Source organism: Megalops cyprinoides, chromosome 15 (assembly GCF_013368585.1).
Source record: "Megalops cyprinoides isolate fMegCyp1 chromosome 15, fMegCyp1.pri, whole genome shotgun sequence".
NCBI lineage: Eukaryota > Metazoa > Chordata > Actinopteri > Elopiformes > Megalopidae > Megalops > Megalops cyprinoides.
Window position 1 is genome coordinate 31,803,082 of NC_050597.1, and position 27,597 is coordinate 31,830,678.

The window sequence follows — 27,597 nt, forward strand, 5'->3', positions numbered from 1 at the left end:
ATTTTATTTTAGGGCTGGGTGATATAGCCGTTGCGATATATCGAATAGCTATTTTTAGCGCAATAACAGCTATCCCTGGTATGCGGGAGCACACCTCCAAAGTTCAGTAAAATGCTTCCAGGGCAGAAAAATACCACTTGTATTGTTGGTTAACTTACCTATTAGCTTTGAAAAACACATAGCATATATTTTCACTCTTTATCTTTGTAGCCATGTGTTTCTATCTACCACATGGAAGCAGCATAGTGCTGTTGATGTGATATCAACACTGAATAGATACGAGTGGCGTTCCCCCAGAAGTATTTCACATGGCCTCGGAATACTGGAGGTGTGCTCCCGCATCAGGTATGACTAAAGGGAAAAAATAAGGGAAGAAATCTAACACCAAATACCGGGGATAGCTAAAAATAGCTATTCGATATGTCGTGATGGCTATATCACCCAGCCCTATTTTATATGTTGTTCATTTTGTTACAATGAAATTGGTTAAGTGGAACCTGAGAATATTTTATCAGGTACAGGGCCTTTCAGACTCAAAGAACAAACTGGAAGAGACATGGCCATGAATTCACACAATCTGACATTTCTGCAATTCTTCAGGCTGACAAATGAACACCTTAAATCAGTAATGCTATATGCATAATACATAGCCTGTGTTTTGACAACCAATCACTTAGCGCTGACTCAAGAAAACACATGTTTATAGTATTACAATAGCAGGTATAATTTGGGGAATGCACTCAGGTCACAGGATCTTGAAGAATGCACAAATTCAATGTGTAGGTTTTCATGATTTTTGAGGCATGTCTATATAACACATTTCAAATGGTCCAGACACTTCCAGTAACTAACAATTTGAGCAGGACAACATTCAGCTGAATGTGTGATTGTGCCAAATCTGAATACTGCTGAGGGCAGGAAGTGACAATCAGTGGAAAAACAGAAATAAAATTATTTATGTATGTCTACAAAGTATGACATTCACTTTTAAAGACACATATTTCTTGTGCAAACATATTTTTGACAAAACAACAGTAAAACAATAAGTCTCGGTATGTATCAAACAAAATGTATGAACATATACAAGAAAACAATTGCTGTTCACTTAAATCAAGGGTTTTTGTATATATATATTATATTTTATTATATTATTATATTTTATTATATAATATTATTATTTTTTTTTTTTTTGCAAAGCATAAAATGACAGCATGTAGCACTATCATGAGTCTCATGATGAACATTTGGCAATTTATAAAGTATAAATTCAAATTATACAAGTACTCTGACAGTTAGACACTTTTCGGCCAGTGGGTGTTACAAGAGGGAGAGAACCGAATACATAGAGAAGATTACATAGGTAACCTATAGGTTACTGAGCCGGCACTACAACACTACCTCACCCGCCCTGGGGGGCAACAGGAAGTTTCCAAAGAAACTTTTGATGCCCACTATGTACAAGGTCAGCAATATTACCTGGGAGATAGTTGAGAAACAGCTGCCATAGTCTGTCAAAAGTTGCCTCATTCCCATTCAGAGTCACACTCAATTGTTCCATAGGTATAATTTAAGAATAAGAATATCTCTCCAAGACACTGGATTATAGTGGGAGGTCTGGGCTTAATCCACTGGAATACTATGCATATCCCTTCCAGTAAAACAAGCTTATTCAAAAGTCTATGCTGTGTTGTCATAGGGAAACCTTTGTCTAAAACCTTTGTCTGGTTTCACTATGCTCCACTACAACTACTGCTTGTCATTATATGCATTTTTTCATAAAACAAATTGATTGAAGTAGTGTATACTGTTGATGTGTGTGTAAAGTCACAATTCATTTTAAGCAGAGAATTGCACAAAAACAGTTATTTGACATTCAGGTGTAAATTCCCCAATGCTCTCTGATAACTGATAAGGCATTAACTGACCAAGCAGTTGATAGCAGCCTGGTAGACAGAAAGAGACATAAATATAATGTGGCAAATGGGCATTGATAATTATAGGAACCATTAGAGTCATTACCTAAATGTCTTTAATGCACTTCACTTCATGTAGCTGACTTCCTGCAGCTTTCATGGGAGAAGCTACATGGCTCATAAAACATCACCATAAGTGGACTTTGCAGATATTTGTAATTCAAAACTTACACATGTTCACTACAATAACTTCTTATTAGACATGTATTTCTGATGTATATTTATGCATCAATATGCATCATATTGTGCATCAATAAAAAAAGATCAACTGATGACTAAAAAAAATTTGCGCCATTGAAATAGCAGTCCGCCATTGAGCAAGCGCCTCGCTTTTAAAGGGAATGACAGATGACAATCTGATTGGTTCTTTGCATGTCACGCCCAAAACACACCTCTGATTAATTAGGTAGAGTAGTCCGACCTTTTTGGAGCAATGCGCCGGTGCTTGGCGCGTTTTTTCCACCGTCAAAATAGCAAAACGTGCCAGACCAAACCCACAATGACAGTGCACTTCACGTCACTGATGATGTGCCTTAAATCATTAAAATAGGGCCCCTGATCAGAATAACCACAGCATTCATTAAGCTGTAGCTTTACAGATCTATCAGAAGTTGACTAGGCATCTGTTCTATGGCCCGCCCCATTAATGTGACTGACAGGCAGCCTGGCTTTTGAACCCCCTCCCATCTGCAACCCTCAGGCAATTCTTTGGGTTGCTATAATCTTGGCGTGTGAAAGTTTGGTTGCTTATTCATTTGCTCCTCCTTGTTTAAATTCAGGAGTCATCTCTAGGACAGGATAGAGTGTAATCTGCATTATGATAAATATCAGTATATATTTAATCCTGCTGTATATATTTAAACATAATAATATAAAAACTAAAATATGTATTTGCTGGGTGATCCACAATGACATAGCACAGATCATGGAAAGCACGTATCTGCTGGGGGGGTGGTACTGGCTCATAGAACAGGCTCATAGACATGCCCCTATTCCCATTACTGCTTTTAAAGTGACTTTTCAAAATTTTTAAATTCATTTTTAGCTTTGTATTGTTGCAATATTAGGGCAACTGCAACTATTTCCAGTGACAAGGAAGCTGTCTTTAATTGCTTATTGATGCTGGATTTGAAACACCATTCATTGGGAGCCAAACAGCAAAGCTGCGTAGGCACTCACTGTGTTTCTACCTTTTCTTATTATTCTTCTGGCTAGGGTGTCTATGGCAGCCTCTAGAACCGTATGGTAAATAGTTTTGAAATTTGACACACTGATTGGGGACGGTCCCATGATTCTTTTCAACAAGTTTGTTGTCAGCTCCTTAAATGCTCTAGCGCCACCAACGGGTCAAAGTTGGAGGTACGTTTACGCACGTAACTTTTGAACCGCATGCATGATTTTCAAAACGAGGTGCTGTTGGATTCCTTGGAACAAGCCGAGTTCAACACACCCCATGACGTCAATTTTCGCCATATTGCATTTGGCGCCATCTTGGATTTTATGAAAAAATTTTACATTTTTCAAAGGCCGCAAATTTTGTCCAGTTTTCACCAAAGTGCTACAGGTGATCTTCAGACAAAGCCTCAAAAAAGTTATCATATGGATTTTTGATTTTCGAAACTGTTTGTCCGTTACAGCCAATTGAAATCGGTGGCGAAGCTGCCAAACAGGAAGTGAGGTCATATCTCAGCAACTGTTTGATGTGTTGACACCAAACTTCGTACATGGACTCGGGACCCCTTCCTGAGGTTTTGCCAAAAAATTGCATCATTTGACCACTGGGGGACGCCACAGTAAGTAAAAACATGTTATGCCCAATAACTATTGATGTGTTTGCCTTAAAAATGTAATTAGAACATAAGAACATATTATGACGAGAACAGGCCATTTGGCCCAACTAAGCTCGCCATTACAATTAGAGAGTATCCAATACTGCATCAAGTCTGGACTTGAACACAGCGAGGGTCTCTGCCTCAACTACATGACCTGGCAACCTATTCCATGTATTCATAACTCTTTGTGTAAAATAATACTTATATCAGTGCAGAACTTACTCTTAACTAGTTTCCGTTTATGTCCCCTTGTTCTACAGACTGAACTCACCCTAAAAAATGTATTGTAGTTCACCTTACTGAGTCCTTTTATAAATTTAAAAATCTCTATTAAGATTTTACTTTACTCCTGTGTCTCATCCCGCTGAAAAGGTTAAGTAAAGGTAAAGGTTAAGTAACTTGAGTCTTTCCTCGTAGCTTTTACATTTCATGCCAGGAACTAATTTAGTTGCCCTTCTTTGAATTTTTTTGAGGACCTCAAAGTCTTTCTTATAGTCTGGTGCCCGGAACTGCACACAGTATTCCAAGTGAGGTCTGACTAGAGCATTGTACAATTTCAATATAACCTCCTTAGATTTATAATCAATACTTCTGGCGATATATCCCAGCATCCTGTTGGCCTTTTTTGCTGCTACAGCACACTGCCTAGATCCTGTTAAGCTTGGGTCAACTATTATTCCCAAGTCTCTTTCAAATAGAGCACATTCTAGTTTTTTTCCCCCCCAGAAAGTAGTTTTGTCTAAGGTTCTTATTTCTTAACTTGAGTGTGCATATTACTGTATTCAATCTTATTACTCTCTGAGCCGTCCAACTTGTATTTTCTGAATAATTTCCTTTTTTGTTTCAAACTGTCCTGTAGCAACTTATTCATCCACTGTAGATGCTTCTTTTTCAGCTTCCCTTTTCTCACTTGCAGAATGAATTTACGCTATACATCCAGAATAATCGTTTTAAATATGCACCACATTTCTTTCACAGTTTTGCCATCTAGAAGAGGTACCCAGTTTATATTCCTTGTATAATCACACATTTTAATAAAGTCAGCTCATCTAAAGTTGAAAACTCCAGTAATGGAGAGCGCAGACCTACCCTGCCAAAAAACTTCAAATGTAACTGCGCTATGGTCACTTGTTCCAAGTGGCTCCTGGTCATTTGTCATTGGCCACTGGGGGGCACTGCAATGAGCAATAACATCTTTTTGTGTTGTAAGTGTCGATGTGTTTCCCTTGACAAAAGGGATTCTTGTGTCAGGTGATACTTTGGGAGATCCCAAAGATGAGACATGACAACATGACAACATGATCAGATCAAGTTGCCATGGCAACTCTGCCCTGCTGGACTGCTTGGCCCCCTCATCGCTGCTTGCAGCTATATTTTTACATGCTTTACATGGATTTTATACATCATACACATTATAATTATAACATTATAATGCAAACATGACTGAGAGCTAGAGGCTTTAGAAAAAATATAAGAAAGGAAATGAAAGACTCTTTTCTTTGCATTTCTTTATACTGGCAACTGCTGGCATCACTACTGAAGTCTTAATCATGACAGGGAATCATTGAGCAGAATGAATAATTAGCTTAATGAAGGGTGACGAGAAGACGAGAAGTGGCAGTGTCAATTTGTGTGGTGCATACAGTGATGATGGATCGTGATGGGCAGAGTATGATGTTATGCCTTTATCTGAATGTGCAAACAATCTGCTCAGCTCAATTTTCCTGCCAATGGAACTGCCGTGCGCAGGCGCTAACAGGCTGGCAGACTCTAACAGGCAGGAGTGATGCAGATCCTTATGAATGACAGATGGCTTCTAAGCTCATCAGCAGTGCAGCTGCAGTGAGGTTCAAAAGCACATTACAAAAATAGGAAAAAAGACACGGAGTCTGCATTATATGTGTGCATGTGTTTTTGTGTGTGTGTGTGTGTGTGTGTGTGTTTATGTGTATGTACACTATATGAACAGAAGGATTTCGCCACACCTGTTTTTCAGGGTTTGGGCTAGGTCCCTTATCTCCAGTGAAAGGCAATCTTAATGCTTCAACATACCAAGACATTTTGGACAATGCTATGCTTCCAACTTTGTGGCAACAGTTTGGGGAAGGCCCTTTTCTTTTCCAACATGACTGTGCCCCAGTGCACAAAGCAAGGACTATAAAGACATGGTTTGATGAGTTCGATGTGGAACTCGACTGGCCTGCACAGAGCCCTGACCTCAACCCCATCGAGCACCTTTGGGATGAACTGGAACAGAAATTGCGAGCCAGGCCTTCTCGTCCAACATCAGTGCCTGACCTGATAAATGCTCTACAGAATGAATGGGCACAAATCCCCACAGAAACACTCCAAAATCTTGTGGAAAGCCTTCCAAGAAGAGTGGAAGCTGTTATAGCTGCAAAAGGGGGACCAACTCCATATTAAGGTATATGTATTTGAATACAATGTCATTACAGTCCCTGTTGATGTAATGGTCAGGCGTCTGAATACTTCTGTCCATATAGTGTATATGTGAGTGTGTCTGTGTGTGTTTTTGTATGTGCCTGTATGTGTGAATGCGTGTGTGTGTTTGTGAGGGCGTGTTTCTGTGTGTGCTTCTGTGTGTGTGTGTGTGTGTGTGTGTTAGATGTAAATATAAGCATTCTCCTTGCTCTTTACCTCTGTTTGGACTGAAGAAGGTGCCTGCTCTGTTTCATCACCATATCTTCTTATCCAGATGTATTAGTGACCATGACTCATACTAAATAATGGCTGTCTCTTTAAACCTTCAGAGTAATCAGCAGGTTTCACCATCTAGTAGACTTATGTGAGGTCAGTTAAATAACACAGTGAGGGATATTCCTCTTGCCACTCTCTGTCCCCTGTAGGCAAAGCAGTGAATTATTACAGGGAATTCTTACCTTGGGAATTAGCCTGCAAGACCCCAATACTGTCATCAAACTGCATAGACTTGATGTTAAGGGATGCCAAGATGCATTCCTTATCCTGCAGTGAGGCATCATCAATATTGTTCTGATTGGCTGACAGGATCACGCACATATCGCAGAGGTTTATGTTGACAGCCCTTAAATCAGCCCGACTCAACGGTGTGCCCTTCAGCAGAGAGAAATAAAAAAGGAGAAAAACAAATTAGAGATTGAGAGGAGAGCTCGGGGAAATTAGTTAAGTATTCTTTTTTTTAACGGCGTGACATGCAGCTGCCGGGGAATCAGCAGTATGTGTTAATCTAAAGGGTAGCTGATGCTGAAAGCAGTGTTGTGGGTTGCTTTTTAATATGCAGTCAAGCTATTACTAATGAGCACAAATGCAGGCCATTGTGCCAGCAATTCACTGCTGAAGGGTCAAAGCAAAATATTTAAGTGCAAGAATTTGCATTTGGAAATATCGGAAATGGAGGAGCAATGATGGATGGTAATGTCAATTATGCAAATGAGTCTGAGCGCTTGAACTCTGCACTTTGCAGCATGTGGGATCATTATTAAATATTTTCATTCAGCATACTACCCTGAGTGAGACCTGTCAATCATTGTCTCAATTGTATCCTGTTGTCCTTCATCCAAAAAGGCGGTGCTCCAGACAACCAAACAGAACACATTTGTGGAACTTATGCTTTTAACCAAAAAAGACTTTAACCTATTGAAAAGTAAAGGTTATGATGAGACTTAGATATATATTGTTGCCATCCATCGACTGTTACACATAAGGTCTGCAAGTTGCTCTCCTACAGGCCCTATTATTTAATGCATATTGCAGGGATGTATATCGAGGGTGTGTTGAGGTGCTGAGGACCCGCAATGAGTGCTTGTACTCACAGGTAAGATGGAAACCTTGGGGAAGTTGTGGAGGGTCTCCCACTCCCTCCTGAGGTACTCTAGGGAGCCCACAAACACGATGGGCTTCAGCTCGTGATAGTGGAAGTTGCTGGCTCTCAGAGGCATCACCAAGTTTCGCAGGCCTACCAAAGCGGACGTGACATCTCCAAATATGCAGACCACCACATGCCCGCTCAGGACCGTCATGGACGCCTCGCTCCGGGTCTGAAGGGAGAGTGCAGTAGGAGAGAAAGACAGAGCTGTGACATGTGATGGGACGCCCGTGACTCCGGCCGGCACTGACTTGCTGGTTCTTAGAGCTCCATGTGGAGTCCCCAAAGTGAACATAAAGGGGAAAAAATACAAAATGTATCTGTGTCAAACATGACTCATGCTGTGACCCAATAGTTTATTCATTGGTGGGTCCTGCAAAATACATTAAGAGGGTACACGTAAAAGTGTCATCTATGTCATCTCACCCGAGGCATAAAACCAAGGGAACTGCAATGTTTTTCCAATGTTTTGCAATGTCCATCACCTCACCCCATCACCGCAAGTAAAAATAAAACAGATATCACACGGAACTGAAAACATGGAATGACAATAAAAACATTTGGCAGTTCTTGGTGTAATAAATTAATTGTGTATAAACATACATAATTACTGTGGCCCTTTGAGAGCGACAGTGTTCAACTCTGGTTCCTACAGTGGGTCAGACTGGCCACCCCGGACCTACGCCTCTATGACGTTTTCAAAGACAAATCTGAACATTTGAAAAGCAAGTCTGAAACGAGAAAGCTTTTCTTCTACCACGTTGCAGTTAACACTTTTCAGCTTCATCATTTATTAAAAAACAGTACACTCACCTTAGAACAACAGAGAAGCATTAAGAAAGATTTAAACATGTCATTAGTTTGGGATACCCTGAATAAGGAGTGGTGTGGAAGCCTTACTATCAACACGGCTCAATGAGGCCTAAGGAAGTCAGTCAGTCATAAGGGATGGCACCCATCTCTATGTAATGTTTTTCCAGGGCTCAGATAGATCATTTCACATTAATATGCTTGTGCAGTTCCTGGCAGCACGCACCAGAGTATATCATTACAATATTATATTATTATATTATTACAAATCACATTTCGCTTTTCATGTCATTTCACTTTTGAAACAATCTTTTTGAAACAATTTTTTGTGGAATGCAACAGTAACAGAAACGGAAAATATAAATACATAGCTAAATGTAGAAGAGACCCATTTGGACACTTATAATACCAAAAAATTAATAAATAAAGAGATGTAAATGTGACATAAAAAGAGAAGCAGAGAAATAACTATGCTAAATGGAGACATTGCAAGGAGTGTGATGTGGGTGATCTGACAAGCCTAACCGCCACACCTGAGCCCCTGTTCAAATGAAATGTTCAGTGACATGAAGTGCTCCCAGTCACAAAAGAGCGACACCCACCAAGATGACCTTCTCAATGTCTTTGGACGGACACCAGTGAAACATCCCTGTGGAGTCGTACTTTTTCACATTCATGTCCATGTTCTCAATTTGCTCATTTCCTGGAATGAGTAAGGGATCGTGTCTGTTCAAAAGGAGAAAAAAAAAGACAAAACTGAGACTTGGGGAAGCCCTCACTATCAATACTCATGTCAAATACAAGCATCATTGTAACCATGCAGAAAACCCACACAAAAGGATTAGCTCTCATTACAATGGTATTCTGTGTTCACATTTAAAACAATGTTTGCCCTCACTATAAATCTGTTTATCTCAATCTCTTGAGATGCCACAAATCCAAAGTCAGCAAGGACTGACATCATGGTCAGTAGTGGAGAGGACAGAAGGGAAATGATGTACCCTGGTGACTGACTGGTGAGAAAATCTTGCTTCTGTCTGTGCTGCAGGCTGGCATTTCAATCGAGAGCTTACTACATTACACTAGCATTGGAATGGAAAGCTTACTACAGTAGACTGGGATTAGAATGGAAAGCTTACTACATTAGACTGGCATTAGAATGGAAAGCATACTAATGTATATGCTTCCACCCTTTAGAGTTCCAGGTGCAGTGCTCCTTCTGGTAAAAGCTTTAATAGGCTACACTCATAATCACACTGTGCTCTCCAAAATCATGGGTCGTTAGAGTTTAAGCAGTGCCTTGTGACCAGCATGGCTAATTTACATCAATGGTGTGCTGCTGAGTTTTGTTCGGTGGAACACTGACCGTGATTATGGCAGCCATAAAAACACTTGTTAGGATGTTCTTGCATTCATGTTTGGGGGAAATAATGTTGAAAGGTTTTGTAAGCATAGGGTAAGCAACACATAACCACTGAAGCACCACATGTAGTATTTTTAAAGCTATGTAAATGTATCAGTAGAGAAATGCAGGACAATTTCACTTGAATGAACTTTGTTGTGTTCTTCTCAACTTAAATATGATAGTTTGCATTTCATGAATTATAGTATAATATATCATATAATCATCATATCAAATTATTTGACAAAAGACAAATTCATCTGTAATAACAATGCTTGCTCATGGGTAATCTTCAGATATGTGCCACAATTTAAATTGTAAATCTTGGAATATATTACAACATTTTTGCCTGTTGTCAAATGAATGACCTTGGTCTGTGCAAGCTGAGAATCCTATTTAAAATTTCACCAAATGTGTGATCTGGATTAGATGACATTTGATTTGCACCCCTCACAATTTTATGAAGACTTGGCATCCATGTGCCAGTTCTAAAATATCTCCTTGGAATTTTACAGCAGTACCCTTCAAGCATCTGATCTCCTGCCCTCCACATATCTTTACCTAATCCATATTATTATTTTAGGTACTTTATGGTATTTTAGGTATGGAACACATGTCTCTTGTTTTTTAATAATGTAGACCTTTGATTCGAATGGGTAATTCTGAAATACATTAAAAGAGGCATTTTAAGTATGTATGACGGTGTCAAGAAAAACCACTGTACTCGAAGATCTAAGAGCAGGTCAAAAAGTCTGCCCTTAAGGTCATAGCTTAAGGCAGCGCCACGAAGCCTTCTTTCAGTAAAACAGCTAAAGGAAAAACACCTCTCTTCCTTATCACTGTCTCCATTTCAAAACGTCCAGAAGTCAACACAAGTATTGTTTGTAATAACGGTAATATAAATACAACACAACCTGGGTATTAACTGGGAGTATTGGAATATCGGTGTGACTTTAATCTTATCTTAGGTGCCTATATCATGTTTTGCTGATTTTATTCTAATCATGTCGGATAGGTGTGCATGCTTGCGGAGATCAGGTTATGTTTTCATTGCATTTCCTGTCATGAACACCAACATGCAAATACCGCCACAAGCTAATGTCAGGATGCAGGTTTGCATGTTATTTTACATCAATAAAATAGTATCCTATTATTACACATTCAGCAGATATGAATTTCCTTGCAATCAAAGTGTAAAGGCTGTGATTGAGGTGGTTATATAGCTGTACTTTTATTTGGCCACGAGTCTGAAGAGGGGATTGCACCAGCCCACAGGCCAAAGTTGTGGACATGGTAAACAGGAAAAAGGAAGCGGGAGATGGTGTGGCGGAGGGAATGCCATGAACAGCTGATGTGGGAAGGACATCATAAATGGGATTTTTTTTTATTTTTTGTGAATGAGACTGTCTTGGCTGTGTCTGGTTAAATGAAGGGATCACACCTTCAGAATTTTATTAGTCATGGACAGGACCGGTTTTGTCCAGGTTTGGTTAACCTATGGTTATGTAGGGATTTTCTGAAAATTCAACTGAATCTTCCCTTGAAACATCCAACATTACCACTACTGCATTAATATATAATCATCTGCTGAGCGTGATAATTGAGAACTGAGATTCTTGTGGAAAAAAAAAACATTTCTGCAACTATATTCTATTCTTGCATTACAATACCGATATGTGTTGGGAACTTCAAGTGTCAATTGAGTAACTATTGTGAAACACATGTTAAGATAAACAATCAGACTCAATACAATACAATAATATGTGACTAAGATAAAAGCATGCTTGATGAAATAACAGACTCTTGAATCTAAAATTTACTGAGTATTTTTGGCATGAAATAAGCAGCTGGAGGGATATTACTTTTCATTTCTTCAGAGTGGCTGCTTGAATGCTTGTCATGCAAAGTTTTTTCAATAAGCAATGATTCAGTATTAACAAGTTTCCATATTTAAAATGTGTAATTAATTTATATACAATATAATAATGTAAATATACTAGGGCTGTTGATCGATTAAAAAAAATTAACTAATTAATCACACAATTTGCTGTGATTAACAATTGATCACTTTTTTCTTCTTAAGACTGAAGCTTGTAATAATGGATTGTTTAATAGCATCTTTCTCCAGTAATGACACATCGTTTGAGAAATCTTTCCAACAAGGTGTGAGGAACCTGGCTTTAGATGACCCATGGCCCCAAATGTGTTTGTTGTGTGCATGACATTTTTTTTTTTAATGTACTATAAAATATACAAAAATATTTTACTGCTCTTGCAGTAGAGCATTCTGTGTGTGGATATTCTAAACAAAAATGCACAATTCTGCTATTGTCCTTAAAGAGAGAATACACATCAGCTTCATGTTTAGACAGTATCTAAACCGCATGCCTTTGTACTATCTATTGGATTTCTTGTGTGTGCTTTGTGACACATTCAACTCACAAAATGCAAAACCAAACATAAGGTAAAACGTAATTATTTCAACCTGCACGTTGATGCTGCTCATTCCTGAGTGCATTTTGTGAGACTTGTTCATGGAAATTGTACAATATTGCCGCCTACTGGTGAAAATTGTGTAACTGTAAAATTTCGACGAAGTAAAGCTGTGAGTGGTGCCTGTATTTATTAGTTAAAAGCTTTTTAAAGTGAAACTTTCCGCCTAAAACTCCATCCTTGTCCTTATCCATCTTTAGCCAGGATGGTTCGGTTTGGCGGCACACGTCGTCACAAGTCATAGGTCAGCTTTCACAGGAAGTAAGTAAGTAATTTTGACAGCACTAAAATACACACACACACACACACACACACACACACACACACACACACACACACACAGTATATTGGTGTTGGTGCATGCATGAAGGCGTGTGTTATTTTCTAGTGGCACAATTCACATGCAGAAATAAGTGTCATTACTTGTCATACAGCACACAGATTAAACACCACAGAGTTTAACGAAAATTAATAAACTGCTTCACTGCATACTTTAAGATGAAAAAAGCTCATAATGCATATCTTTAAGATGCCCCTCACCCTTCCTCCCTCTGCACTTCATCTTCTTTTGATTACAGAAATATCAAATGAAACATGTTCAGTACAGAGCCAAAACCAGCCCACAAGGGTGCTAATAACAGTGGAGACATTTAGCGCATTTGCACCTGGGCTGAATATTTCATAAGGAGCGGCGTGTTTCTCTGCTCGTTTGAAGGACCTCTGTCACTTCCATCTCCCGTCTTGAAGAGGAGCCCACAGGTCTGCCGAGATATCTTTCACAGACTGTCATCGACGACTGCCTGTCACAAGCCCGGTGTGACAACTAGTGCGACAGATATCAGACGAACGCTTTGTGACTTTCTGCAATTAGCTGTCTCATGACACATAAGGCAGACTACGTGAATGGTGTTTACTTCACCGTAGAACATTGCGTCGGAGCACAACAGTACGTGTAGCCACGGTGACAGGTTCACTTTTTGTTGTTGTCGGTGTGAACTGCGCTATATCATCATAACACGAAAAACTTTTTGTACCAATAGTTAAATACATGAAATATCAGTTAAAGGAGAGAATTCTAAAGAAGTGGAAGAAATGCTTCTTTTTTTTTTTTTTTAAATGTCAGTGACAGTAAACGAATATCTAAGCGTGTGGATGGGATCAGATATGTACGTCCAGACTCCGAGCTTCAGAAGGGCTGCAGAAACTGCAGGAGAAATTTCCCTTAAAGCTGAGCAAGTTTCTCGTTTACTGTTTAGCTATTCCAGGCTATCGCTCGACAGTCGCTAGGCTGGAATGAGCGTGCTCCCACAGCCGCTCATCAGCAGGCAGTGCAAGCAGGCTTCGCTTTGAAAATTCTCCCCATCACGCAAACTGACAAAGGCACGCTTCTCAAAAACCCATAGCCAATCTGCTGATCATTATTTATTTACAAAGGCCACACAGCACAGAGGTCTGTGAAAACTGCTCTTGATACAATATACAGTGTACACTAGCTTTTTCCCCCAAGCTTGTAAAATAAAGCATCCCTACGGCTATATCAAACAATCGTTTCTATTGTGCACAAAATGGTCCTTGTAACACTAAAGCGTTTAGTATATATGGCATAATATACTGACAGGAAAGGCATTTGTGGAGGAGCAGGTGGGTCTTTGCTGGGTCATTTGATGTTTTCCTGAGGGCTATGACTTGAAAAAGGGTTACACCTTGAACCGAGGGCCTGTCATTCTATCACCCAAGAGCCAGCAGAACACAGAAGTACCCTACAGCACAAAAAACTTTGACACCTCTTTGAAGCATACCAAAACAGTGTAAATAACTCCTTAGAATTATTATCCCTCCCAGATCAAAGAGGAGATGCATATATTACACAGTAAAGGGGGACATTCAGCAGAACACTGAAAAAAGGCTTCCTCCTTAACATTAAAGAATGGAACCAAGCAGCTTCGTAAACAACTGCTTTTTTTGGAAATGCGCCAATTGCTTTCTCTTTTTTCTGTCTTTCAAAAAGAGAATTCAGCAGTTTACTCCCAAGATTTTATGCTTCTGCACTACAATGCAGGAGGCTGAGAATCTTTGAATGATTTAAGGTTTGGAATCTGCGAAGGATGACAGAAAACATATCTTAGAAAAGAAACTTGAATTCCTTCATAAGTTCTCCAGGGTCTTATTTAATGCTGCATTGCTGTGAGGCTAGCCAGTTTACAACTACTGAGACACATAAAATGCAACCTGAAAACCATGTAACTTTAAGTAACAGTTTAACAAAGCATTTGCTCTGAAACTCCTAACAGAAAACACTTGCACATCCAGCTAACATACACTATATGGACAAAAGTATTCGGACGCCTGACCATTACATTGTAATGACATTGTATTCAAATACATATACTTTAATATGGAGTTGGTCCCCCTTTTGCAGCTATAACAGCTTCCACTCTTCTTGGAAGGCTTTCCACAAGATTTTGGAGTGTTTCTGTGGGAATTTGTGCCCATTCGTTCTGTAGAGCATTTATCAGGTCAGGCACTGATGTTGGACGAGAAGGCCTGGCTCGCAATCTCCATTCCAGTTCATCCCAAACATAATATTTTGAAAACACGTAAGGGCATTTTTTTTCCTGTTTTGTTCTGGACTGATGGCATGTTCATCAGACTATAATCCAGTCTTTCTTGCTGGTGTTTTTAGGGTCCCAGTGTGGGTCTAAATGCCTCTTGTATTTTCAAGGACAAGGACATACCTGAGTTTCAACCTAGAACAACAAGCCTGGACAATCCTGAGGCCTGAGAACCATCCACATATTACTGGAAGAGCAGGAACATGTCCGTCCTCATTAAGGCCAATTAAAGGTCTGATTCAGGCCAAAACATTCATCCACATGTGAGACTTGTCATCAGAATGAATGCAGATGATTAGATTATCCTGTGTCATGGAAAGCATATGAGTCAGTATGAATTTCCAGTGTGAAGCATGGGGGTTGAATGATGTAGTCATAGCAGTACTTCATTTTGGCTCAGAGTCCAACAAAGGGATCATACCTTCAGGTTTTTATAGTCATGGACATGACCAGGTTTGTTTAGGTTTGGTTAACTATATAGGTAGGGACTGTCTGAAAATTCTCCTAGAAAATCTTTGTTTGGAGCGTCAATAAATGTCAGTCCCTTTGTTATCGTTCTGCATTGCTTTTCTGAAGGTTTGGATCACCCAACACCCCTGTGAGACCAGTGAGACATGACCTGATTGCATCATATTGTGCGTGTGAATAATACATTTTTACTGTTTCATGGAACCAAACAACAGCATCTTGGCTTGGGATTTGCTTGCTTAGAATTGGTATGAAATCGTCAAAATATCATTTCAGAAACTTTTCTTGAAACGAACTAAGGTTTTTTTTTATTATTGTTCCAACCACACGGCTGACATTCTGAACAGAACATTGCTAAATCGTAATTTTCTTTATGGACACACAGGAGACAATACACTAAATCAAAATCAAATTTGCTTTAAGGATGAGACAACTTTAGCTGTGAACAACTGTGCAAAATCCTTCACATCATGCTCCTCACCCTCCAGTTCCACATGGATCTCTCCTTCAGTGCATTGTTTAATCAATGCACCTAAACCTTCATTTCATTGCCACATGTGTGGAGGGGATGCCTTTTTATCAGTCAAAATCAGTTAACAGCAATTTAAGGACAAGATAAAAGGAAGGTAAAATTTTAATTAATTTTTGATTGCTACGATACATCTCACATATGGCCCTAAGTTACAAAAACAGGACTCGGAAGGGCTTTGGCAATAAAGGAATGGCCTGGAGCTAAGATACCACACAAGCTGCTCTGATTGGTTGGTGCTGTCATTAGTGCCACTGCTGTTTAAGAAATACATGTGGACGGGACCAGGGTGACAGCTGAGACTTTAAAGTCAGAGCCTTTTCTTCAAACAGCTTTTCCATACAGCTCTTTCATGACAGAAATATTTCAGCTCTATCATTAACCACTGACAACCTGACAGAATAAACATTTCTGCCTTAAAGGGAATCTTCTCTCCTTCTCTTTCTCACCCACTCTCACCATCTCCCTTTCTCTCTATATATATATATCTCATTTTGAATCCAAGAAAGATTTTCTTTTTCTGCCAAGCTGTCGTCTTACCTTGTCATTTTGGGCGAGCAGTTGGGCGAGTTTCGCATCCCCCCATTTCGCTGCTTTTTTTTGGGCGACAGTGTTGACGGGTGTTCATCTTCAACTGCAAACACATGCAGAAAGTGTCAGATTATGGACGGACGGAGGCGTGCTTATGTGCTGCAGATGACACATTAAATACCACCAAAAACAAACAAACAAAAAAAACAACAACAAAAAAGCCAACACGCAATCAATCATTGAAAAGTCTGTAAAGACCCCCCAGAAAACAGAAAGAATATGTTAGCAGGAATAAAGGTCAATTTGTGGAAGGCAAGAAGGGCACGCAGAAAACCATTTAGACCTGGCACATTTTAACCAATCACTATCCTGGAAAGCGTAGGTGCTGTTCCATCAGATTGAGATTCTTTTGTGTGCATAAATATGCCTGCATGTGACTGGGCCTATAGTGGTCTGCATCAGCGCTACCATGCTCTCCCATGCTGTGAGCGGCAATTTAAGTATGGGGTACTGTCATTGAGTTGGTGCAATGACAGATGACGGTTTTCAGGCCAGTATTTACAGGCGCCATGGCCTCTTTGTTTTTTTTTGACCAATTCCTGTCATTCCCTGCAGCGTCCAAGAGCTTGAACCACTCTCCAGCTCTCTGCCCACATGCCACAAGCACACTTCTCTTGCTAAGCAACCATGTTGAGACATCCAATTTCATGCTGAAACAGCACTCAAAAAGAGAAAATTGCAACACTAGTGGTGATAATCGCTAGCGGTTGTTAGTGGTAAACACTCCATGTCAGCCTATGTTAATAAACAAAGCAAAAAAAGAAAAAAATATATACATATGCAGTTACTGTGGGGTCACAGAAACCACACTGCCACAAAGGAAAGCATCCAAAATGACACACCACTGCACGAATGTATGGTTTTTGGTACAAACGTATGGTTTTTGCAAATGCAATAAGTTACATGAGCTTTCTTCAACATTTTTGTCCCCACTTGATGAGATCCACTTCAGACATTTTCTGCCACATGATCTGATACCGCTTCATTCTTCATTACTAACTTTTTGCTGTTCTGAGGTAGGAAACTATCCCCAATATGCCATCAGAATCATCCACTTTTTAAGTTAGCAGTAGAATCCATCGATGTCATTCACTGCCACAGAAATTAAACAGTAACTATAAAGCCAAATGCAGAACAGAATAAATATAGGCTTTGAATCTTGAAGAAAGAAATGTCTACAATAGGTCTGATCATAATATTTGAGCCTTACTAAAAACAGCTGTGATCAGATCAAAGAGCTTGAGTATGTCATGAACTTTTAAAAAAGAACCTGGCAAATGTAGTGTGTATTGTGTATGGACTAAGGAATGTTAAAGTCACTGTCACTTCAAACTGTTGTTAGTTCTTCATTTAGAATCCAATATTACACCTTGGTGTTAGTCCAATTTAATGTGTAATGCAAGCAAAGTCTGTACCCAATACGTTGAATCTGATTATTACTTAAATGTCAATCATATATTTTCACACATTGCACTGCACAGGCTAAATACAAAAATCATTCATAAAGTAATAATGTTGAGATAAAACAGCATTTCTGACATTTCAATAATTACAGGGGCATTCTAAGCTTCTTATTATAAGTACAGAAAACATTCACAAATTAGCCATCAAACACCACAACTGAAATTATAGTGGACGTGTGCTCCTTCATTCCATATTTAACTCTTCCTATCCAGTGCCCTTGGCACTCTGAATTTGATTGGCTTGAGTGGGAAACTGATTAATACATGACAGAGCTGCTCTCCAATCAAAAGCTTCACACAGACGCAGCAGATATAATGACATTGATCCCTTTTTATAGCCCCAGTTAGAGCAAATCTGTGAAAGCAATTTTGATTAACATGGCATACCACCTGTCAGAGACAGAATTATGTGCTCTCCTACGCAGCCATGAAAATATATAAAGTGAAGTGCAATAACTGATGAGAAACGGAACAGTGTTCATTACACTAGTGTGCATGTGCTGTTTTCTTCCATTCTGGCATGTGTTCACCTAAAATGACCCAATTTCCACTTGCTGGAAAAGGCAATCATAGTGCAGTATTGAGTTCCCATGTTATGTCCAAAAAACTTATTGAGCAAAATATATCTTTTTTTTTTTTTATAAAAACTTAACTCCACTTGCACATACGTTACATCATATAACTGTAACATGTGTAATGACCTATTGGAAGAGAGAGCACCAAGACCAGACTTCATCCCCTGACAATTCCATGGAAATCAATGAGTTCTAACAGGAGCAGTGTCAGATATGTCCTATACATGACCATACCCATATCCATAGCACTCTGTGAAGATGGCAGCACAGTGTCAGGGAATTGAACAAACAGCCCCCTCTTCCTGGGTCTTTTGAAATCTATTTAATGACTTTTATTGACTGTAACATCCTACGGCTTTTGTGAGCATGGTTTTAGCATTATATACAGCATTGTGTTTTGTGACACCTGACAAAGAGTGATATATCACACTTTCTTGCACGCACAGTTTCACATGTGCTATATCAGTCTATGTCAGCTGTCTTGAAGAATTGCATTTGTTTATGTTGTTGTTGTTTATGAATTCTTTTATGCCACACCACACTCATGAAGTAGTTATGATGCTTCATGATGGCCCTATGAAGTCCACAATGAATATGAAGTCTAACTGAATTTTCCACGTTTGTACAGCCTTTCAGCGATCTGACGGTTGCACACATTGGGTCATTAGTAAGAGCCATCATGCATGCTGAAGAGACAGCCACACACTGTCTGATTGATGCAGCCAGCTAGGAGGCGACCTACGGGGCCTGAGATTGAGGGTGAAGTTTTTGCGGTGGTGGCGGTATTTGACGGGCAGGCTGCTAGCCCTCTGCAGGTATCCAGGGGTGGCCTGGGACACGTCCCCGGGACCTGAAAGGCTGAGCCGCAGCAGAGAGCACTCAGCAGGCAGGTGCAGGCTTCCTTTACGGTTATCAGCAAGAGAAACTGGCTCAGTTGTCCCCCAGCTCGGGTTCACTCTGTGGACGACGCCAGCCGCGCTAGCCGCGCTGCTGTTCAGCTTAACTGAGCGGTTTTGGTAAAGCGGCCTAACGTCATCCTTTACTGCCAAACAATGGAAAACGACAACAGTGAAATGACTGGACTGGTGGAGCACACGTTTTTAAAACAATGGAAAATGGATACATTAAAAGTTGATATCAAAAAGCAGTCAACAGATATGCAGATGTAAATTTGATTAGAATTTTCCAGAACAATCAGGATGTTAACAAGCTCACACATCTTCTGGTATAAAACAGTTGGTCATTTCTAAAATGCTGCCCCATCAAATCTTAAAAATACTGAACACTACACATATTGATATTTAAAAATGCTACAATAAATCCCATGGTCTCTGTCATGCCATGTACTTCCACTTTAATTACTATTTTAAGTGTGAGAGTCAATTATTTGTGCCATAAAAGCTATTGTCACTTCTGATCTTAGAAGATGGCAGCTCAGCTTTATTAAACACCACTTAACTGCCTGGCGTGAAATGAAATGCTCAATATGACATATGCATTGCTATTCATAATAAACATAAATTAATTAACGGCCTGCTCTGGTCCTGCTCCCATTTTTCTTCTGCAAAGAACAAAGACATGACAACACAGAATACATTAATCCAGCCGCAACAAGAAATAGAAGCTCTAAAAGCTCACCAGAGCTGTATCAGAAAGGTAGCTAAAACAGAAATTCGAATCAATAAACTGTAGCAATGTTTTAAGATTGAGGGTTCCTGGGAACTATAAAGCAAGGTCACTGCTATGCTTGCTGTTTAATGTGCAAAGGATTGGGAATGTTCACACAGTCGATTCCTTTCAACTGTTTATCAGTCGGCCTCCACAGGCAGAGAAAGTCGTCTGTGCCGTTTTACAATTGTCAGTCCCTGATGGCACCTCGACATGAAAAACTTGCTATCAGTAACTTGGGCTGACACAGTCACCTGGCTGCTTTCGCACAAATGATCTCTGTGATTCAAGCCTGATAACCTCAGTATGAAAGGCACTAGCCTAACTGACTAAAATGCTGCGTGGAAAAAACAGCTTCCCTCTGCTTCCAAACCTTGCCCCCAGCAATATACAGATGCTTATTCATACCATCAGCTGCTGCATAGATTCAGGCCCCCACACCAATAACTCCTGGATTCATCTGGCCCTTGTCAAACATGAGCAGTGCTACTCTAAACACACGTGGGGTGGCAGGTCCTTGGTGGACCCAGAGTTACCCAGACGGCAACTGTCTATTTCCCAAACTGCAAAGGGGGTGACAAACCTGTGGGAGCAGTCCTTATCAGGCTTGAGCAAAAGGGAAAAAATGCAGTGTTCCTTTTCATTACAGATTGTAGGATGTCCTTTATGTTTTTCCCAAAGTATGAATCTCTCACCTCTGTGCTCCTTTAAAACCATGATTTATTTACTTATTCTGCTGGCATTTTTGAGCGTCTTAAATGAAACCACATGATTTCACTGTAGGATTATTTTAACGTGATTGGATTAAGTAGGAAAGTCTTATCAAAATACACATACATATGCATTCTGTAGATAAAATCTAGATAAAATAAATAAAATCTAGAAAAAACACAGAATCTGTATATCTAAAGTGTGATTTGGATTGAGTTATTATTCTAAAATCCCATGAGCACAAATGATTGCCATCACATATACAACCTGATATTTTCTATCTGCATGTAGAGTCCCTATTTCAAAATGGAGGGACTCTAAGGGTTTACCTAAGTTGAAATCTCCTTTAAACTGTACATGCTGTACAAGACTTTCTGACATCCAGCTTCCCTGGAGTTATAGCACCATCTACTGCAAGCCACACTAAAACACAAGAATTTCTATGGAAAATAGAAAAAAAAGAGCCGTAAATGCAAACACACAGAAAAAAGATCATTTGTAATTTTCTCATAGAAAACCAGAGTAATGCACTTACATCGACTAAATCTGGTGCTGATTTAGTTTTTTATATCCTTTTTAGACTCATACCAGCACACGTCCATGTAGATACATTTCCACAGTTAGAGGGGCAGCAATGTCTGACATTCAATATTCATCAGTCACTACACAATCCTACCACCCCAGGTCAATGCACATCAGTCATGGAGAATTTAGGGTGAAAGCTTTGCACTGCCGTGCTGAAGAAAACGAAACCAAACAAGACGGTGACATGACAAGTGACCAATGAGGTGCTACTGGAGGAGGGTGAAAGGCAGGAAGTGCAGGGGGCACGGAAGGGAAGAACAAAGAGACAAACTTACTTGATCTGATAAATCCGTTAAAGTTAATCCTAGCTGAGGAAGATGGAGAGACAAATGATAGGTTAAGGTGGAGAATGTGTTGCAGTAGGAGCTGGTGAAACAGAAAGATTACTGGAAGCTACATCAACAGAGAGGAAGCATCACTTTGGAAATGGGGAGCTCCTGGATGATGGTGAAAACACAAAACAATTGGAAACAAAGGCACGATAAGGATTAATAAAATGACACCTGAAGTGATTCACATACTGTAGAGGACAATTAAGGAGGAGGGGCTGACATCACAGAGCGTAGAGCTACTCAAAGGCTGGACTGGCCCTACCTTTTGGAGGACGAGATGAGTGGACCAATTTTCTGATTAACGGAGGTGAGATTTTGATTCACATGCCCCACGATTGACTGTTTCCTCAGATGTGAAGCAATTTTTAAGAGTAAATCACTCTTTCGCTGTGTGCATATCAAGAGGGATTTCCACTGTGTATTTGATTCAAAGCTCTACATTTCATGTATACAGTGCTGAAAGTATGACACAGAAGACATGTCATCCCTGATGTGCTCTTGAACAGCAGCTGACAGCAGCTTCCCTCTGCTACTTCACACTACAGCCCAACCACAAAACCATCCAAAACACAACACCATTCCATCACTGTGGTGGGAACCTCAGCACTGCAGCATCACAAATGATTACATAGAGAACTGCGTCACTGCAACACTAACATAGGCCTTCGGCAATAGAATAAGACAAACACAAAATTCCATCATTTAAAAGATACTGAAATGCTAAAAATAAATGGCAACTATCTGCACTCTTTTCACTCACATGAAATCTGCTGTATCTGCAGCAAACATGCTAAAAAAAACAGTGTGAAGACTTTTACATCCTTTGCCTCCCTTTGGTAGGCGGTACAGATCTATTGCCTCAAACACCTGCCACCACATCAACTTTTTCCCTATAGCCATAAGGACTTTAAACAACTGTGAACTCTGATGGACTCTCACTAGTGCTTTACAGTGCAATGCACTTTCCATGGACTTAATATCCCATTGTCTTTTGTACGCTGTATTACTTTCTGTCTGTCCACTGTTTAATATAAGTTAAGTGCTGTACAAAGAAAAAATCCACCAGCCTATTAGTTGTGTGGTAATAAATGCGCTTTCACATTGTGTCACGACCCTCTCTTGGGTCAGGAGCGTGAACAAAAGGGGTGAGATGGCACTGCCGGCAATAAAATAAAAATGGTGAAACAAGGCTCGGTATATTTTAAAGTATTTATTATGCAAAGAAGAAAAGAGAAAACTAAGGCTTGCAAAGCTACTGAGTCCACACTCAATGCCGGCTGTAAGCAGGTCAATTAACAACAAGGCATTGCTCCCGGAAAGCAAGCCTTGCGTCTCAGGTCGTCAACTCAGACGCTCATTCTGAGTACTACGAACGCGGCTGTGACGACAACGGTGGCAAGGTGCGGCTCAAATGCGGTGTGGCTCCCGACAATGCGGCCCTACGCCCTTTTTATAGAGCGGAACTTCCAATCACACATCTGCGGGAGGAGCAAGCAATTAGGCGCCATTCGCCCACGGGACGTCCTGAAACATAACAGGGAAACACAACAGAACAGAACAAGGCAAAGCACAGGCAAAACACACACAGGGACGTAACACCCCCGCCACCAAAAATCAACATCTAATGTTGATTAACCATTAGGCTACTAATGATCTGAACGGGACAAAGTGTCCACCAAAACGTTATCCTTACCCCTTTTTATATCGAATCTCTAGGTTAAAGTATAAGGACCAGCGCATGATACGCTGATTTGTATTTCTCATCCTAGACAGAAAAACCAAAGGGTTATGATCTGTGAAGACCACGACCATTGCGGTAGAGCTGATGTAAACTTCAAAATGTTGCAAGGCCAAGAACAGCGCTAACGCCTCCTTCTTGATGGTGCTATAGTGCAAATAACAGACAGGGTGATCAATTCCGTCTGCATCTTCCTGCAGAAGGACAGCACCAGCTCCGGTCGCGCTTGCATCAACCTCGAGTTTAAAAGGCAGCTGGAAATTAGTTAGAGGCAATACAACATCAGAAAAGTTCCAACAAAAGCTATGATAATAACCGGTTATCCCCAAAAACCTGTGCAGCTCCCGCTTTGTTTTAGGAGTAGGGAACTCCGAAATCGCCAAAATCTTTGCCTCCAACGGACAAACCTGACCTTGGCCAACTTGTTTACCCATATAGGTGATGGTTGCTTTACCAAGATCAAAGTAAATGAAACATCACATAACCTACTAAAAATAGTGTGAAGCGCCTCTATGTGTTCGGGCTAGGTCAACGAATAAATGTCTATGTCGTCTAAATATGCCTCACAATTAGGTACACCCGCTAAAACTTTAATCATGAGGCGTTGAAAAGTTGCAGCCGCGTTTCTCAACCCGAACGGCATAATGGAATATTGCATGAAACTGTCAGGTGTAACAAATGCCAAAATCTCAGCAGCTCCAGATGTTAATGGGACGTGCCAGTAACCTTTCAATAGGTCCAGCTTACTGACAAAGCATGCTGAGCCGACCTTGTCGGCTTCCATCTTCCATGCGCGACAACAGAAAAGAGTCTGGTTTGGTGATTGCATTCACCTTTCTATAGTCAGTACAGAAACAAAATGTGCCATCTGGCTTAGAAACTAAAATGCATAGCGAGCTCCAGGCACTACAGCTAAGCACTGCTAACCCATGATCAACGAGATATTCCACCTCCAATTTCATAATTGCCGTCTTCATCGGATTTACACAGTAAGCGTGCTGCTTTATGTTGGCATGTCCATCCACATCAATATCGTGACACAGGACATTGATACGAGAGGTAACATCTAAAAATAAGTAAGGATAAGAATTAATCAACTCCTGTACATCCCTAGCACGAGAATCCACTAAATAAGACAAAAAGTTATCCAAACCTCTTAAAATCTCTGAATTCTGCAGTCTTGTGCAGGAGATGGGAACATCATGCAGACTGAGGCCATCCTCCTCAGGAGAATAAGGAGAGGTCACTGCTGAAACTGATGCTACAGGCACAGGATTTTCATCCCCTTTCTCCATCTCTCTTGAAACATAAGGCTTTAACATGTTTATGTGGCAGACATGAGTTTTGCGCCTCCTGTCAGGTGTACAAATCACATAGTCCGTCTCACTAACTTTCGATTCTATCTCATAAGAAAACTTCACCTGTAGGGCAGAACCGATCACAGGCAACAAAACTAAAACTCTGTCACCCTGCTGAAATGAACAGCTCACAGATTTGTGGTCGTAACGACTCTTCATCTTAGACTGAGCAGATGACAAGGCTCTTCAAGTAGACTCACATGCGCTATGCAGGCGCTCACGGAACGAACTCATATAGTCAAGTATGTTAAGTTGGGGACTATGTTTCTCTGACCCCCACTTCTCACGCAAAAGCCTTAATGGTCCTCGAATCGAATGGCCAAAAATCAAGTCAGCAGGACTACAACCAAAAGACTCTTGAGTCATCTCACGCACAGCAAACAAAAGTAGTGGTAGCCCCTCTTCCCACTCTTTTGCAGAATCGAGACAACAGGTGCGGAATGTGGACTTGAGGGTCTGGTGGAATCTTTTTAAAGTCGCTTGGGACTCTGGGTGATATGCACTCGAAACCTTGTGCTTGATGGAGAGCTGGTTTAGTACTTGCTCGAACAAGCGGGGCAAGAAATTTGACTCCTGATCCGTCTGCACGACTTTAGGCAACCCGAATGTTGAAAAGAAACGGATCAGCACTTTCACTATAGGCTTTGCCTTTAGTGAGCGCAACGGAACAGCTTCTGGGTAACATGTAGCAGCACACATCAAAGTTAACAAGAAAAGATGCCCAGATTTAGTCTTTAGCAACAGCCCTACACAATCCAGAATGATGCAACGAACGGTTCTAAACACTAACCATATTTATCTGCATCTTGGCTTTACTGAAAGCCTTGCCCTGAATCCACTGCAAACCAGCACCGTCTCAACATAATTTATGGGTGAATCTATCAGAACAAGGAATGCTTGGTTTCCACAAATAAAACAACAGGGGACATACGTGTTCACTATACCCATGTAAAATGGGTTCAGATATCAGTGAAAAGGCATCTCCCACCATTACAGCATCATTCTAACAGCTCTTAAATATAGTAAAAATTAGCAAGCATTAAAAAATATAGGGAGAGGACCAGAACTTCAAATGGCATCAGAGAGGTTTGCAAAAAGAGCCTGGGATTTCTCAGAATGTGCCAGAGAGAGACGATAAGAAAACGAGCTGGGTAACAGCATAATGACCCACAATGGGTATCCAGGGACACTGGCTGCAAAACAAAACACAAAAGCACAAAACCCAACTCATCATAACGCACTGGGCTTGATGCTAATCCGGGCTGATCTAGAGAGTAACCATGGAGCATTCACCGGGAGATCTGATCAGCACTCGGACCTTTCATAGCAAGCTGCGTGGCCGCCACTTGCAATCGGCAGCTGCTCGGGATTTTGTTCTGCTCACTCTTACTGAAAAGGGCCTCCGAGTGGCTAACTAGTTAAGGCATTTCACCAGTCAAATGGGTAAAATCTGGGAGCGCCCTGCCAGAGAACGTCCCTCTGTCTAATTCTGTCTAATTAATGTGTAATCTGTTTACAAGTTTACTTGCACTCTTCTGCCTGCCAGCTTACCATTTAATGTCTTGTTATTTTGTTTATTTATAGTCTTGTTAATTTGTCAATTTATTGTCATGTGTATTTATTCATTGACTGAATGTAGCACCATCGGTCCCGGGGAAATGTTATTTCAACCCTACTGTATACTTGTATATGGATGGGCTGACAATAACATCCCTTGATTCTTGACTTTTGACTCTTGAATTGCGGACGACAGCTCTGCATAGGTACACAGGGCACTGAACAAATGTTATTGACTCACTCCTGCTTACCAGTTAGCCCACCAACAAGAGGAGGAGGTGAGGCTGCTCTTTAATGGCACAAAATCAAATGCATTCCGTTCAGCATCACACATATTTGATAAAAGTAGCTCTGATGAAACCTTTGCAAGTTCTACTGAAAAAAGGATGTACCACAGCTGGTAATGATCGAGTTCGATTTGAAAACAGACAAAATCTACTGCTTGCTTGTTTAAAGGAAAAAACATATCATGTTAATGCCTTTTAAAAGTAAACTCATCTCAATGTGTGATGACTTTAGTAATTTCTTTTTAATGGCAATACACAAGATTTATTTCCTTACGTTTTCTTTAATAAATGACATCATTACTTGACTGAATTTCAAATACTGTAAATGACCATCACTGAAATTACAATAGGAAAAATATTCCTGAAATAATTCATTTTCCCTGATTAAAATACTCTCACCGTTTTGTCCCTGTAAAAATTTCTCTTTACAAGAGATCGCTCAAAGCTTCTTATTTGAATACAAAACCTCTTATAAAGGGAAGTATATTTGTCCTTCATAGGAGAGGACATATTTGCATATCGTGTGATATACCTGTATATACTGTGCCATGTATGACAAATGTTGAATAAAACAGTAGGAATGGCCAACAAATCACTGTATACAATTCATACAGCACCTTTCATCTTGTCCAATGGTCTGTCAGTACTTTAGTGAGAGGAGGAGTTAACACCACTGCAGTCCCTACCTGGTGAAGCACAGACTGAGGTGGAAAGCCATGGTTTTATTCAGCCAATTAAACAGCCAGGA

At 40.3% G+C, this 27,597-nt stretch overlaps 1 protein-coding gene across 7 annotated transcripts in view; it reads right to left on the reverse strand.

Annotated features, from left to right (window-relative positions):
- kcnma1a (potassium large conductance calcium-activated channel, subfamily M, alpha member 1a) overlaps nucleotides 1-27,597 on the reverse strand; it is a 244,435-nt gene that overhangs the window by 17,724 nt on the left and 199,114 nt on the right. For all 7 annotated transcript variants that reach the window (XM_036546463.1, XM_036546461.1, XM_036546464.1 and 4 more), the window contains 4 exons: nucleotides 16,525-16,618; nucleotides 9,083-9,206; nucleotides 7,618-7,842; nucleotides 6,706-6,898 (listed from right to left, as the gene is read on the reverse strand). In XM_036546463.1, coding sequence (XP_036402356.1) covers nucleotides 6,706-6,898; nucleotides 7,618-7,842; nucleotides 9,083-9,206; nucleotides 16,525-16,618 — 636 coding nt within the window. The remainder of the gene's footprint in view (nucleotides 1-6,705; nucleotides 6,899-7,617; nucleotides 7,843-9,082; nucleotides 9,207-16,524; nucleotides 16,619-27,597) is intronic.